Below are 16693 nucleotides of genomic sequence, written 5' to 3'. Positions count from 1 at the left end.
CCCTTATGTGGCCTCCAGAATAATTGGGGTTGCATAGAGTAGCCCCACCATAAAAGGGTCTGAATAGTGTATTCATTTTTAAACCTTCTTGTTTCCTAACCCTTTGCATCACAGATCCTGGGAGATTTGGGCTAATGAACCCATTATCTATCTGTTCATAAGCCTCAGGCATATATAAATTATAGTCCCAGCCTTTCTGTGTTTCTTTGTTAACATTTCATTGAGGGACAGAAAGTAAAGAGAAATCCAAGGAATCTGGGGGGAGGGGCAGAGGGGGTTGTGGAGACTGTAACACTTAGATATATCAAACAGCAGTATACTCACACTAAGGGGAATGAAAGAAAGCTTGTGCTGACAGCACAAGTTGAGAGCACATGCATAAAAGTAAAGGACAGCAGGACTTGAGTATATCTATTTATTCATCACTCTATTAGGAGTCTTTGGGTTTCTAATAATAGAAACCTAACCCAAGCTAGCTTAAGCAGAAAAAGGGAATTGATTGTAAAAGATACAGGGTGTCTCAGACCCCAAGAACAAAAATGTAGCTGGGTAAACAGTGAAAGTCAGAATGAGAAGGCCATAAGGAACTGCGAGTGCTCTGTTACATGCCTCTGCTTCTCTTTGTGTATCTGCCTCTTTGTTTTACGGGAAAGGATATATTTCTCAGCTGCCTGTCCATGTGGCAGACATCAGATGGCTCCCAGGATCACATGTCATAGTTCCAGGTCCATGAAGAAAGAGATAGATTAATTCCATCCCTTTTAGTCTCAGTTCCATATTCCTAGAGTGGCATCTCTGTTCTAACAAGAATGAGCCATCCACAGCCAAAATCAACTTACTTTAGAATTGGACCACATTGTACAAACATAGCTTCTAGGAGTCAACACATCCATATGGATGGGAAGGGGAGAGGTATTTAAGGACGGGAGGAATCATTGTAATCTGAGAAGCTGCTGTTTGACAGAGGGTGTTGTTAACATCATGAAGAGCAAAAGGAAGCCAAGGCCAGAAGCATGGGTAAAATTATTGCTTCTTTACTAATTAGATGCTTCATAAATTGACCCCACATAAAAATGTCAAAGTTATTTCTCATTTATTCCAAATGTACCCAATAGAACTTTCCAACTGGCTTTCCTTACCATCCCAAGGACATGCTGTGCAAATTCCCACCTCTCTTGTTATTCTGGGTCCCTCACTGAGAACACCCTTCCCCCTACTTATTCTTCTCCTAATTATATAATGAATGTTTGTGCACCCCCCCAAGAAAAATTTTTTTATGCTGAAATCCTAACCCCAACATGATGGTGTTTGGAGGTATGGCCTTTGAGAGGTGATTCAATCATGAGAACGATTAGTGCTTTTATAAAAGAGATCCCAAGAAGATGCCTTGCCCTTTCTCTCATGTAAGGACACAGTGATAAGATGGCAATATAAGAACCATGAAGCAGGCCCTCTGCCAGGACCTTAATCTTCAACTTTCTCACTTCTGGAGCTGTGAGAAATGAATGCTGTTGTTTATAAGCCATCTAGTCCATGGTATCTTGTTATAACAGCCTGAGTAGACTAAGACACTGTCCAAATCTTACTCCTCTATTAGTGGTCAGCTAAACCCCCACTTGTCCCAAGAATCTTTTCTTTTCCATGCTGACCATATACACTAATCAATTTACTAATTAATTTTACCCTCATTAGATAATTTTTTTCAGCTAAACTATATAATCCTCAGAGACAAAGACCACGTCCTCCACTTCTTTGCATCCTTCATGGTGCTAAAGTGTATGGGCCTTCAGAAAACACTTCTTTTTACTGGATAACTTCAAGTTCATGTACTCAGAGTATCATGTTATAGGACATAAGGAACTGTATTCTACATGACATTTCCAAATATATTTATGGTTTGGGAAATTCTAAGAAGGTAATTGGCCAAATTTAATTGGTAATAGGAGAAAAATTAACGAAATGTACAAAAAAAGGCAAAATTAATCATTTTAAGGATAAGTAAAATGTATCATGTCGTGCAAATAGCCAGCGTTTATAGTATATTTTCTTTTTAAAACAGTTCAACATAAAAGAGCAGACTGATTTTCATAACTGACAAATATGTATAAATTATCAAAGCAAATATGAACATTTTAATGATTAAATCATCTTTCTGACAATTGACTCATGATAGATTGAAATTGAACTTCACGGACAAATGTACTGAAAAATGGGCCGGTTAGACGTCATACTTGGCTCTAGAGAAGGAACATACATCCTAGGTTTGGGACTTTTCAAGGATTTTCCCAGCATTTAATTGAAAGTTTTAATATTCCTTCTCTGTAAATTCTTGTGTATAATTTATTAAATGGAATGAGATGCAAACCTTCTTACAGGCCAACTGAGAATAAAATTGGCATAGTGTATCAAAGGACTTATAGGGGAAAGGGCTATGTTTAAAGATGGCCAGTTCTAATTTATTTGATTTGCTGAAAATGAAGCAAAACATTTAAAATTTAATTCAGGTGTACATTAATAATTGAGCATAAAACTTCATTTTCATGAGTCGATATAATTTTTAAAAACTTAGTAGATATTTGTTAAGCATCAAGTACATGCTTAGCCTTATGCATTGTACCTCGGAACTAGAGAAGTAGAACTGTAAAGCCTTGATAATTTGAAATCTCTGGGAAATTTCTCTAGGGAAATCTCTGGGAAGTTTCTCTAGTATCACAATCAATGTTTGATTCTGGGTCCTTTTCACAATCACAGCAGAAAGATCCATTAGACTCACCTTTGGCCAGCAGCAGTGATGTGGGGCCACATGGTGACTTACTGCTCTCCATTCCCTACATTAGTAACATTGCTCCCCATAGCACCTCTGGTATTTTCATATAATTCCAAGGCATAACAAAGAATACTGAGGTTTTTCCTGTATTTTCTGAGTGCTTAAGCTCGATGTTTAAGTTTTCCCATATTTAAATGACATTAATGATTCAAAGAAAAATAAAGCTTTAAAGTAGCCAGCAGCTTTTTACCTGAGTAAAAGATCTTTCTAAACAAATGTCAGACCAATCTCTCCTAGTTTGAAAATTCTATGACCTCTTCCCAGAGGTTTGGCAGTTTCTTTTGCCTTTAACTATACTGCCAGGCCTGTGACAGGCAATGTTCAGTGTTCACTAAAACTCACTGCTTCAAGCCTCCATCCCAGTGTAATCTTTGATATCTTTCTAAGCAAGAAATTAAAGTTGTCAACCTGGATGGCTCCATTCAATGCCAGCAACTCATCTGAAGGAGTGATTGAATGGCTGATACCTTAACGCACAGGCAGCTTCCCACATGCATAGGCAATGACAACCTGTCAGTGCTTGCTTCTTTGCCTGATGGGTTGCAAATATTTTGCGACATCAATTATAGGATATGTCTCAAAAAGTAGAGTTGGGTGGAATTAGATAATTCGAGGTATCTTAAAAAAAGATATGTCTCAATTTCAGAACGTAATGAAGATGGAGCTATGTCCTTGTATACTGTTTAAATTCTTGGGTCTGTTTTTTATCCTTACAGACAACCGCTTCTTCACAGAGCTGTCAGGGTGCCTTCCTAGAGCAGATTCCTTTTTGTCAGAGCCTGAAATCACAGTCTGGTGGTCTTTACTGGAACCATTTAGAGTCCTCCTCCCCTTACTGCCTGGTTCTCAGTCCCACTCTGGTTTGGCGAGGCCGCTGGATAGCTGGATTTCAGCAGTCGTCAATCTTGGGAGAGTCTTGCTCTGATCAGAAGTGAACTCCTTCACTTGCACATCAGTTTCACCTCCTTAACCAAGGACATGCTCCAGCAGTTCACCACCACCACCTGCCCGTCCTGAAGCACCAGTTTTTGTTGTCTGTTTTGCCATTTCCATCAATATACAAATATGGTGTTATTTTTCCATCTTAAATAAAATGTTCATTTTTACTCTTGAATCACCTGCTTTCTCTTCCAGCAACTGACTCATTTCTGCTTTGCAGCATAACTTCTTGAAAAAGTGGTCTGTATTCATTGTCTCTAATTTCTCTTTTCCCCTTCTTTTGATACATTATTTTTACTCTGGAAATAATCTCAAAGGTATAGAAGAGTTGCAGGTACAGTGCAAAGAATTTTGTTTTGCCCTGAACCGTTTGAGCATGAGTCGTCAACAAATGCCCTATCACCTCCAAATACTTTAGTGTGTATTTCCTACAAGTAGAAATATTCTATAATCATAATAACAATAATCAGCATTAAGTAATTAACATTGATACATTGCTACCTTCTAATCCTCAGACCCCATTTAAGTACTACAAATCACCCTAATAGTGTTCCTTTTAACAAAAGGAGCCAGTTCAGAAGCATGTGTTGCATGTAATTATCTTTTCAGGCACAGTTCCTTAGACTTCCTTGACTTTTATGACCTTGACACTTTTGAAGATTATATACCATTTATTTTGTAGATTGTTACCCAATTTGGATTTATCCGATATTTATTTATGATTAAATTCAAGTAACAAAACTATGGCATTATTATAGAACTGAGGGGATATTTGTCTCATTGCATTCTATCGATGGCATATGATTTCAAATTGTCACTCACTGGTGATGTTAACTTTGATTACTTGATTAAGCTGGTATCTTCCAGGTTTCTTCATGTAAAGTTATTCTTTTTTCCTTTGTAGTTAATAAATATTTGGAATTTGGGGGAGATACCTTGAGATTATTATCCCATTCCTCATCAAACATTTTATTTTTAAAAATTGTATTTTGTTATATTGATATGGACCCATGGTTTCCTCTTTTATTCAACAGTTTATAATCTGCTACTATCGTCATTTATTTTTTATGTTTAAATTGGCACAGACTAAAAGCTGGCTACTGTGTCCTTTTGACATGCCTCCATCATTCTTTGAGTACTTCCTTAATTTTTGGCTCAAAAAGATGTTCTAGGATTCTCTTGCTATTCCCCTGCTCCAGTCCTAGAATCATCCTCTTCTCCAAAGAACATTAGATAACTTCGAGAATGGCATTTAGAAATCAAGACGTGGGTGTTAGGTGCACTCATTGCTGAAGTGTTGCTGCTCCTACTTCTTCTCAGTAGACAAAACTAGAGAACACACACACACACTCTCACACTTTTACATCTACATTTATTACTTTGTATATATGTGTCTATATAATGATGAGTTCAAACAGGTCCTATCCTACACCACAGGGTTCTATCCAACTTTCTACTTTCTCTATTTATAACTTCCTTTACTGAACGAGAACCTGGATCCCCTTATCCTTATTTCATCAACTCCCCCGTAGGGAACCAAGCTCCCACTTCTCAACCTTCCCTCCGCACATCGATGCCTTCACATTCCACCTGAGTGCTCATGCTCGTCACCGGGCTGCCTCCTTCACAGATCCTCTCCTCCCCCTGCCCAAGCTCTGACACCCCACTGTGGGCCCCTGACCTAGTGTAGAAAGCTGCCTTGCTTGGTCTCACACAATGCCTTGAAGATTGAATTCTTCAGGAAGAAGGAGGAGGAGGCTTCATTTCTTCCTAAACCCATTCTAGCAAGGCTTTTATTCCAATTCCCCTGAAGCTTCTCTCATCAAGATCATCAGTGATTCTAGATTGTTAAATCTAATGGTCAATTCTCAGTTTTTGTCTTATTTGACCTACTGGCAGCATTTGACATGGATGATGTCTCTTTATTCTTTGAAGCACTTTCTTCATGTGGCTGTCAATACTCTCCACTCTCGCGAGCTACTCCTTCTACATTTCTTTTGCTGGTTTCTCTTAGGTTCCCCAACATCTTCCATTGAAGTGTTCCAGAGCTCAGCCCTTGTTCTTCTCTTTTTTATCTAAATTTACTCTCTTGATGATCTTCATTCCCAAGGCTTTATGTACCATCTATCTATATGGCCTCAATTCCCTACTTCACAGCTCTAGTCTTGATCTCTCTCCCAAACTGCAGCATTGTATATCTCACTGATAGATATTTCAGTTTCAACCTAAAACTGAATTCCTGAAGCCTTAATCAACTGAAATGATGCCAAATTTATCTTTCCATTTGCTCAGTCCAAAAACTTAGAATTACTCTTAATTTTTCTTTTTTATTCACACTCTACCTCTAATCCATCAGAAAATCTTGGAGACTATATTCCAATGCTGTTTACCTAGAATTATATGACTTTGTACCACCTCTGCTGCTATTATGCTCTGAACCACTGTTAACTCTCATTTAGATCAGCAATATTCTCCCGAGTAGTCTCTGCTTCTACCCTTGACTCTCATAGATTCCTGTTCTCAACACAGCATTGAGTGCTCTTTTATAATATGTCAGTGACTCCCCATTTCCTACTGTAACCTTCATTCTTTAAGCTTTTACCCAAAGATTGATTGCCTTCTCAACTAAGCCTAACTACTGTAACCTGTTCTTCATCACCATCCCCCCAATACACACATTCTTAATCCCTTTTACTCTGCTTTACTTTTCATTTTCTTATAAAACTTACTACCTTCTAACGTTATCTATAAAATTTATTATATTTTATTTTCTGTTCTCTTTATTCTCCCACTCAAATACTATAGAAGCAATTTGATTATGCCATGCCTTGGAGTAGTTCGATTCATTTTTCTTCATTTGTGAATTGTTGAATTACTTGAAACTATGGGTTTGTAGTTTTCATCAAATTTGGAAAATTTTCCACCATTATGTCTTCAAATATTTTTTGCTCTCTTCCTCTTTACCATCTCTCTCCTCTCCTTTAGAGACTTCAATTATACATATATCAGGTCACTTAAAGTTGTCTTCTAACTCATTGTGCTCTGCTCATTTGTCTATTCTCTCTCTGCTTCATTTTGGAGAGATCCTTTTGCTATCTTCAAGTATATTAATCTTTTCTTCTGCAATATCTAATCTTCCAATTCCATATAGTGTATTTTTCATCTCCAGAGATTTGATTTGGGTCTTTTTAATATCTTCCATGTCTTTTTCTTATCATATTTGTTTTCCTCTATTATATTTCCTTTTTATTATATGGACAATATTTACAATAGCTATTTTAACATTATCCTTATCTACTAATTTTATCATGTATGTCAACTCTGGGTCTTTTTCTTTGGATTAATTTTTCTCATTATGGGGAGATATTTTTTTTTTCTATTTATTTCATGCCTGGTTTTTTAAAAAAAAATCGTAGACGTGAATTTTATCTTTTGGCATGCTGGAATTTTCCTGTATTCCTTTAAATATTGTAGTCTATTAAATATTTTAATTTTGTTCTGGGATGAAATTAAGTTACTTGGAAACATTTTGATCTATTCAAGGCTTGCTTTTTTAAACTTGACAGGTGAGTCCACAGCAGCCTTTAAGCTAGGCCTATTCGGCACCTCTACAGAAGCAGTGCCTTTCTCAGGACTCTACTCAGACCTCAGTTATGAGGTTTTTCTACTCTGGCCAATAGAGACACAAATTATTCTGGCCTTGTGTGCTCATCAGGGATTGTTTCACTTGATCCTTTCTGAAATTCTTTGCACAGTCTCAGGCAGTCAGTCTTCTGCCACACATGTTTTTCTCAGTTTTCAGCTCAAGTCTTGAAGGCATCCTCGGGAGGCTTCATGAGCACGTACATGTGCTCTCACTCTCCCTGCCTCTCTCTCTCTCTCTCTCTCTCTCTGTTTCTCTGTCTGTCTGTCTGTCTGTCTGTCTGTCTGTCTCTCTCCTTCTCTCTCTCTTTTAACCTCAATTCAGGGACATTCCTGAACTCTGTTTACTTATTCACTACCTGTTCTTTGGCCCAGAAACCATTTTCATGCAGTGAGCTAGAGCAGTCATTAGGCTTGTCTCCATTCTCTCGGGGATCACTGTCCTATGCTGCATGTTGTGTAACATTTTAAAAACATTTGTTCGTATATTTTGTCCAATTTTTAAGTTACAGCAAGAAGGTTTAATTGATCCCTGTGACTCCATCATAGTCAGAATTGGAAGTCTACAATACTATGTAAGTTCCACAAGGACAGCAATCTTTGTGACTTTTGTTCCCTAATTATTCCAAACCCCCAGAACTGTGCCTCGCATATTAGGTACTCAGTAAATATTATTTTAATGGAATATTTGTTGAATAAGATTATGTTTGAAAACTCCTTCAGCAATTATTTGAGTATTTACTCTGTGCTGGGCACTGATTACACAGTGGTGGATACAGCAGATATGGTTCCTGCTTTCATAGAGTACTTAGAGGGAAAGACAGATATCAAACAGCAAATAAACAAACAATGGTCATAATTATGAATTGTGAAAAATATTTTTCTGTGAGGAAGAGAAGGTGGTGCTCTGAAAGAGAATGATGAGGAAAGTCATTATTGGATGAAGTAGTCAGTAAAAACTTGACAAAGAGGCAGTACTTCATCTGACTCCTAAAGGGAGAGAAAGAGCTGGGCTGTCGAGGCAATGGGGATATGTTCCAGGGAATTTTATATGTGAAGCTCTGAGGCTTGGAGATGTCGCAAAATTAGAGGACCTCCTGTGTGGGGAGGGAAGAGTGCCACAACATGAAATTGGAGAAATAGGCAGGCCTGAAGCAGGCAGAACCACAGGCTGTTTTAGGATGTTTCGGTTTTCTACAAAGTACAATGGGAAGCTATTGAAAGTTTTAAATAAGGGAGTGATACGAACCAATTTATATTTTAAAAATATTTTTCTAACTGTAGTGCGTAATTTGTTTCCTTTTAAATTACAAAGGAAACAAATTATATTGAAATACAGTTCATCATAATAATTTTTAGAAAAATATTCGTGATATTGTTATATGTGTACTCCTTTATTAACTTCTTATATAAAAAGCTGCTAATGCTACTATACTGTGTTGATGTGTTGTCTATATCTATAATGGAAAGAAATTCTCATTTGAGGTTAGTGAAAATAAAGATGTAATTTTTTTATAATTGAAGTTTACAGACCACTCCTTGAATTCTACCCATGGGCCTTGTCTCAGTCTGTTTAAGCTGCCATCACAGAGTGCCAAGGACTATGTGGCTTATAGATAATAGAAATTTATTTCTCAGTTCTGGAAGCTGCGTCCAAGGTGCCGCCAGATTTGGTATCTGATGAGGGTCTGCTCCCTGGTTATAGAAGGCTATGTTTTCATTCCTCGCATGGTGGAAGGGACAAGGGAGCTCTTTGGGGACTCTTTTGTTAGGGCACTAATCCAATTTATGGGGGCTCTGCCTTCATGACCCAATCATGTCCCAAAGGCTCTACCTCCAAATACCATCACACTGGTGATTAGGATTTCAACATATGATTTGAGGGAGACACAAACAATCAGTCTATAACCGATCCCTTGCGAATTTTAACTTAAGAGGTTATTTCAGTAATAATGAAGAAAGATGGTAGAGGTTCGAACTGACGTAGTAGTAATAGAGATGACAATAGAGGACAAATTTGAGATATCTTTAGAAGAAGAATCGACAGGACAGAAATGGGAGAGATTACCTAGAGTTATTGGGGAAATCTTTAGAAAAGAATTAGGCCTGGCAATATAAAATGTAAAAGAAGCTGTGTACAGGATGGTTAGCAGGAATAGTCAGAAAGCAAGATTTGCCAGGTACACTATTGCTGTGACTAATTGTAAGGAAAGGTACGGGGATGACAGCTATGGATTAGAATGGAAGAGCATTCATAAAGATTAAGTCGGGCACACTGGGACACATGACTTGGCCAATCAGGAGCTGTGAGACCTAGGATAAACACCTAATAAAGCCTCAACTTCACATATTAAAGATAAGGATAATAATAGCTTGTGACCCATGATGTTGTTGTAAGGATTAGATAAGATACTGTGTGTAAAGTGGCTATCACAGTTCTGACACATAGAAAGGGCAGATAAATATTAGCAATTATTCTAATTACTGCTAGGATTCTGACATTATTTTGGACTATTGCCCACAGGAGATTGCAATCTAATTGAGGAAGCAAGATAAAACACATAACATATTTTGAGAAGGAAATCATTCAGAATCAAGTGTTCAAGTATAAGATATGACCAATTCTAAGCTATTAATTTTTCCCAGGATAGCGCTTTCTGTTTTATAAAAAGATTTTGAAAATTTCTGCCACATGTTTGTGAACATTGCAAATGAAAAACAGTGGTATTGGATTTCTTCTTAATAAGTGAGTTTTAGATATTATTGCTGCTTACAGCTAAGTTCCTATTTGATATAATAATGATTATGACTCAAACTAGTAAAAGGCACCAAAAAAAGTAATCAACATTCTCAAAGTCTGTCCTTGGCTTTCATTTAGAGAAGCTAAGACAAGAACAGGCTGTTTCCTTTCATTCTGTCATAGTAGCATTTTATAAAGATGCACAAAGAATTTTAATCAACCTTTGGAACTAACCCTGCATTTGAGTAATTTGTATGTAGATGGCTGTGGCTTAATGGCAAAACATTGGGGTTCGAGTTCTTTTTCTGCTGCGTGCTTTGCTATATGACATTGAACAATTTGTACAATGTACTGAGCTTTAATTTTTATCTATAAAAGGAGAATAACAGTTTCTACATCAAGATTATTGTATAGATCAAAAGAGAAAACTTAAGTCAATGCCTGAAACAAAATAGGAATACAATAAAAATATTTTTATAAGCAGCGTAATGCCTATTAAAGAGTGAGACTTTATGCCAAAAACTATAACAAGAGACAAAGAAAGGTCATTTCATAATGATAAAATGGTCAATTCTTCAAGAGGGCATAACAATCATAAATATCTATGCACCCAATATCAGAGCACCTAAATGTATTAAGCAAATATTAACAGACCTGAAAGGAGAAATACATAACAATACAATAATAGTAGGGAACTTCAATACTCCACTTTCAACTATAGGTAGATCATCCAGGCAGAAAAATCAATGAGGAAACATTGAACTTAACCATACTTTAAATCAAATGAACCTAACAAACACATACAGAACATTTAATCCAATAGCAGCAAAATACACATTCTTCTCAAGTACACACGGAACACTTTCCAGGATATGTGACATGATAGGTCACAAAACAAGTCTTAGCAAATTTGAATCTTTTCCAATCACAGTGATATGAAACTAGAAATCAATAACAGGAGGAAAACTTGAAAATTCACAAGTATATGGAAATTAAACAACATACTCCTGAATAACCAGCCAGTGGATCAAGAAGAAATAAAAAGGGAAATCAAAAAATATCTTGAAACAAACCAAAAAAAAAAAAAAGGAAATACAACGTACTGAAATTTCTGCGATGCAGCAAAAGCAGTGATAAATGCCTACATTAAGAAAAAAAAAATCTAAAATAACCTAACTTTATACCTTAAGAAACTTTATAAAAGGACAGACTAAGTACAAAATTAGCAAAAGGAAGGAAAAAAACAAAGATCAGGGTAGAAATAAATGGAAGAGAGACCAGAAAAATAGTAGAAAAGATCAGTGAAACTAAGAGCTATTTTTTTAAAAGATAAAATTAACAAACTTTTAGCTAGATTAATAAAAAAGAAGACTCAAATAAGTAAAATTAAAAATGAAAGGAGACATTGCAACTGATACCACACAAAAAGGATCATGAGAGAATACTATGAATAATTATATGCCAATTAATTGGATAACCCACTCTCAGGGCTGTACAGATGCAGAGTTGAAACTTACGTGACCCTGACTGTGAGCATCTCCTTCAGTTTTGTCCCCTAAGTGCCTTACTCCCTTAACCCTAGTCCTGGACCCACTTGCAACAATCCTGTGATGTCACGATCTTTGCAGATGAGGAAACAGAGGCTTATGGAGGTTGAGTATCTTGCTTCACTTTAACTCGAGCTAGTAAATGGTGGAGTTAGGATTTGAACCTGAAATCTTGAGGGCAGTTGGACACCACAGCCTGAGCTTTAATTGACTGTGCCTGAATTCATGTGTTGTCTAAAGTTTCAGTGGTTATTGTCTTTTTTTTCCAGGTATCCAAGGCAGCTGCGGACTTGATGGCCTACTGTGAAGCTCACGCCAAGGAAGATCCCCTGCTGACCCCTGTTCCGGCTTCAGAGAACCCATTTAGAGAGAAGAAGTTTTTCTGTGCCATCCTTTAAGTCTTCACGAGGAGCCTGAAGAGCCTCGGGGCTCCTGGGACACTGATGTAGAGTTTTTAGCAAAGTGGGCGTCTTTCTAGTCCACAGCATTTAAAGAGAGGGAGGAGAACCATCCTGGAAACTCCAGGCTATGCATGTTTAAAGAACTGGTCCCCTTTATGAGAATGAAAGCCGATCCACAGCCTGAGTTAAGAAATCTGATATCTGCAGATCTGCCTGGAGGAGGGGACTATGTAAAGATAAAATCGGTGTCATTTCTTTTCTGCTCTCCCTCCCCAAACTTTGTTTCTGCTTCGTATTTAAAAAATAAAATTCAATCAGCTGTACTGAGCTAAGATATGTATGAACTTCTCGGAATGACTATCGCCTTTAGAAATACCCTTTGATCAGCTGAGTTGTCCAATGTAACCTCGGTTCGGTTTAATGGCATTGATGTCTAGTCTTTGTGCCTTTGTTTTCTTTTTTATTTCTCTCTTACCCTCCTCCTACCCCTCCCTATTAGAGTAGTACAGAGATAAGGCTGGACTTGTCTGTGAGACTGAACTCCAAGGATGAGCACTCAAAATGTTTAGAGAGATGTCCCCCGTGGTTTATCCTCATGGTAATAACAAGCAAACAAAAATGCCGTTTGTCTGTGTTCTCTTATCACTATTCCTAATATTTGTACATGATAGCTTTGATTCTGCAAGTAAAAGTAAATCATGTGTTGTGACTGGTGCTTTCATATATTTGTGACAATTTTTGAGTAATATTGCATGAAAATGTCCCTATGTTACATCCATTCAGAAGTTTTATTGTTCTACTATATAAAGTTTCGGAAAAGAATGAGAGAGAAAAAAGAAGCAGGGAAGGAAAAAACTCAGTATCTTGAAAATTGAGATTACTTCAGAGCCTTAGCCAAGCCTAAAATACCTCCTAGTTATCAGTGGTATTAAAAACCTCTTCAACATGTTTTCCAGAATCCGAAGCATTTGGGTTTTATCCAGGATCCAGGGCAGCACAGGTACCACCAAGCAGGAGTGGTAAGGATTCACCATGAGCTGGGAGGTGCTTTAGTCATAGAGTTAGAACAAATTCCTTTTTTCTCTAAATCACAGAAATTCTAAATTGAAAGAATGCTTTCTGTGCTCTTCTTAAAACATGGCCCTCATTTGTTCAAGTATCAGGGAAAAGAAAACCCATAATGCCAGAGAAGACCCATTCTCAGAATCCCAGCTATTTGCCGGCCAGGAGAAGAGAGCAGGTGGGGTCCTGGCTCTTTTCAACTGAGATGGTCTTTATGTGTCATCCGTTTTTTTCAATAGAATCTTTTCTTTGTTTCTGTTCTCCATCTTGTTTGTTAGAATCTCTCAGTCTTAATTTACAGCTTTCTTGCAGCTGGAGCCCTCTCTTCCCAAGAGATGATATTGGAAGTGATTTTTTATTGCAGCTCTAGCCTCTATCAGTAATGAGAGGCCCTGGAAGCCTTTATCATTTTTTTTCTGTGCCATGCTTAGGCAAAAGAGGGCCTCTCTTAGATCTTGTTTACTTTGAAATCCCAAGACCATTTCCAAATTAATTTTATTCTCCTATCTTTCTTTCCTCCTGCTTTTTTTTTTTTTAAGAAAGGATGAAGAAAGAGGAAAAGATGATAAAAAGTTTTAATATCCCAAAGACAGATTTTGAAACACATTTGGTAAATACTTTCCTTATCTCTTATGGGCATGCTGGTAAAAGAATAAATGAATCCAATTAAAGCTCACACCTGGGGCAGAGGGAAGAGAATACTGAAATATTTGTGAAATCTATGAATTCACTTCTATAACCAGATACTTCTGTTCTATTTAAACCTGGGGATTTCGTTACAGTCAGTGGGACAATAATCAGGATTTACAGAGGGAAAACTCTAGGAGAGTATTTATTAAACTACATATTATACCATTAGCTTAGTAATACTGTGGAATGAGCTAAAAACCCTGTTCATTTTTTAAATGAGCCAAAATATGAATTGAATATGTGGTCACATAAAAATAACTGTGCATAAGCAGTCTTTGGTGGTAATTAAGGTGTCTTTATAAGACCCAGATGATTCTCATAATTCACGCCATTTGTTTTTCTCAGAAGAACTCTATATTTTAACGTAAATCTAGATCTTAGGAGCAATGAAAATGGAATTAAAATTTTAAGAAGCACCATAAAACAGCTCTGGTAATTAAAAGCTAAGGAAGTTCCAAACTTAATGTAACCTTGTTTATAAAAGGAGAGAGAAGGCAGTAAATACAGAGCCCTTCTGAAATTAAAGAAAATGTTTTTTGGCTTTTGCATAATTTTTTGTCCTATAGTATGGAATTACAATACCAGAGTCTTTACATGAGTTTTGGTTTATTGATATTTTTACTTATTAAGGGGAGAAAAAAACTTTTTTGATTACTTATGCTTCTAAAGAGCTTTAATTCTTTTAGAAATTCAACAATCATTTTCACCAGCATAATTTTATCTTAAGGGGCAACTTAATAGGAAACTTAGTTTAGTTATTCAAGGCCCTAATTTCTGTGTATAATATACTGGATAGTAATGAAATCACCATAGAATTAAACAGTAACAATAACCATTATATTTAGAAAAAAATCTCGCCTCATTTTCAATATTAACTGTTTTCTTTTTTTTTTTTTCAATTTAAACCAAATACTATTTTTTTTAAATCAGAGGTTGCAAATAAGTACTTTGATCTGAGGCAAATTTTGCTAATAATATTTGAAAGAGATTGCTTACCAAGAAAAAATTTTAAACCATTTCTTCATACACTCACAAATGGAATTTTGAGAAATTGAGCGTGCTGTCTTAGAAAATTTTTGTACTTTTTTTTCCTTGCTTCTAGCTGCTCTTGGCAATGGTGAATTGTTACATATACATTAATGTTTTCCCAGCCCCAAAATTGTTGATGTTTTTCCTATATAAGATCTATGGAGTGTGTCTTTCAAAGAGAGGGAAGTACAGAAATGTTAAAGCAGAAAACCTGAATGCGATGTGCACATTTTCATCCCACATGGACCATGTATTTGTTTTAATAAATGGAATTTTCAGACTCATTTCATATGCAGTCAATTTCATTGTGAAGGCCTGTGGCCCACCTCGCCAGTGGGTTAATTTGAGAAGGGTGATAACACATAACAAGATGGATGCAGAACTAGAAATCCATTGACTTTCTCTAAGGCTTTGTTAATAGTGGTGCTCCAAGAAAGGAAAAACTCATATAAGGCTCTTTAAAAGCCTTTTTACGTCTCAGGTACAGAGCTTGGGCACAGAAGAAGATGATGGGATAGAGTCCAGGGCTTTGGCAGGCTGGACCATGAAGACAGATGAGCTGCATCTACACTCTAACATGCCATGGGTATGCCACACAGTGATTTTTCCCCAAAATAAATAAATAGAACACAGAAAGTGCTGTTCCACATAACGTTTTCATGATTTAAAAGGGATACTAGAGAAGATAAATACTTAGAACTCTAGATTCAGAAGCTCCTCGGAGATATTCTTAGTCATGAAAAGCTTCTGTATGTCCTTCAGATTATGCCAGTGAGGAATAAACCCTGTTAGTGAAAATGCTGCATCTCCTCGGACCTGTGCCGGTGCCCATAGCATCTTTAAACCACTGATGAAAGGGCCACTGGAGTTCATACATTTGTCCATTTACATCACTATTTCTTAGACTGTGGTCCCTGGACCACCTGCTTCAGAATCAGCTGGGATACATATTGAAAAGGCAGACGCCAGGCCCTGCACTAACCCAGAATTTCTGGCAGTGGCACTCACTGCATGCTATAGTCTGAGTACTCATTTAAGAACAATTAACCCTTGAACAATGAAGGGGTTAGTGGTGCCAACCCCCTCCCATGCAGGCAAAAATCGGTATATAACTTTTGACTCCCCAAAAACTTAACTACTAATAGCTTACTGTTAATTGGAAGCCTTACGGATAATATGAACAGTCAATTAACATATTTTTTAGGTTATATGTATTATATACTGTATTCTTACAATAAAGTAAGCTGAAGAAAAAATGTTATTAAAATCATTAGGAAGAGAAAATACATTTACAGTACAATATGTATTTTTTTAAACCCACATATAAGTTGGACCTGCTCAGTTCAAACTCGTGTTTTTCAAGGGCCAACTGTACCTGAGAGGTAGATTTTCATGATGCCTATGGAAAGCCATAAAGCAATCGTAAATATGCTTGTTCTAATTCCTACTGCACAGGAAGTGGCTGCCTGCGCGTGAACATGTAAACCGTGGCTGAGAATCTAGGCAGGTCCTGGACATGAGACACCGAGGAGGAAGCTGGTGGGTTTTAGCTCTGCTCCTGTTCTGTTGAGCCCCGTGAGAGGATTGCCTCCAGCTCTGGTTCTTTAATAAGCTGGTCACATTTTAGCGCTCACAATGACATGGGAATTGGAGCTGGGTCAGCTCCAATCCACAAATTGCAAATAATTTGCCAAGGGAAATCCCTGTCCCTCCGGTTCTGCCCCAAATTTACATTTTCTTCTATTTAGAACCAGGAGACTCAGGCAGAATTTATTTTTAATGAAGGGGGTCATGGGCTCCCAGGCCTTTCCTCAGT

At 37.1% G+C, this 16693-nt stretch overlaps 1 protein-coding gene across 3 annotated transcripts in view; it reads left to right on the top strand.

Moving 5' to 3' along the window:
* GNG2 (G protein subunit gamma 2) overlaps positions 1-15161 on the top strand; it is a 106937-nt gene extending 91776 nt beyond the window's left edge. For all 3 annotated transcript variants that reach the window (XM_023527243.1, XM_011385509.2, XM_011385517.2), the window contains one exon: positions 11965-15161. In XM_023527243.1, the coding sequence (XP_023383011.1) occupies positions 11965-12093 (129 nt within the window). In that variant the 3' untranslated portion in view covers positions 12094-15161. The remainder of the gene's footprint in view (positions 1-11964) is intronic.
* Positions 15162-16693: the final 1532 nt, after the last annotated feature.

The sequence above is a fragment of the Pteropus vampyrus genome, unplaced genomic scaffold, assembly GCF_000151845.1.
Source record: "Pteropus vampyrus isolate Shadow unplaced genomic scaffold, Pvam_2.0 Scaffold15, whole genome shotgun sequence".
NCBI lineage: Eukaryota > Metazoa > Chordata > Mammalia > Chiroptera > Pteropodidae > Pteropus > Pteropus vampyrus.
Note: the sequence above shows the minus strand (reverse complement) of the source record. Positions and strands in the feature narration are given on the sequence as shown.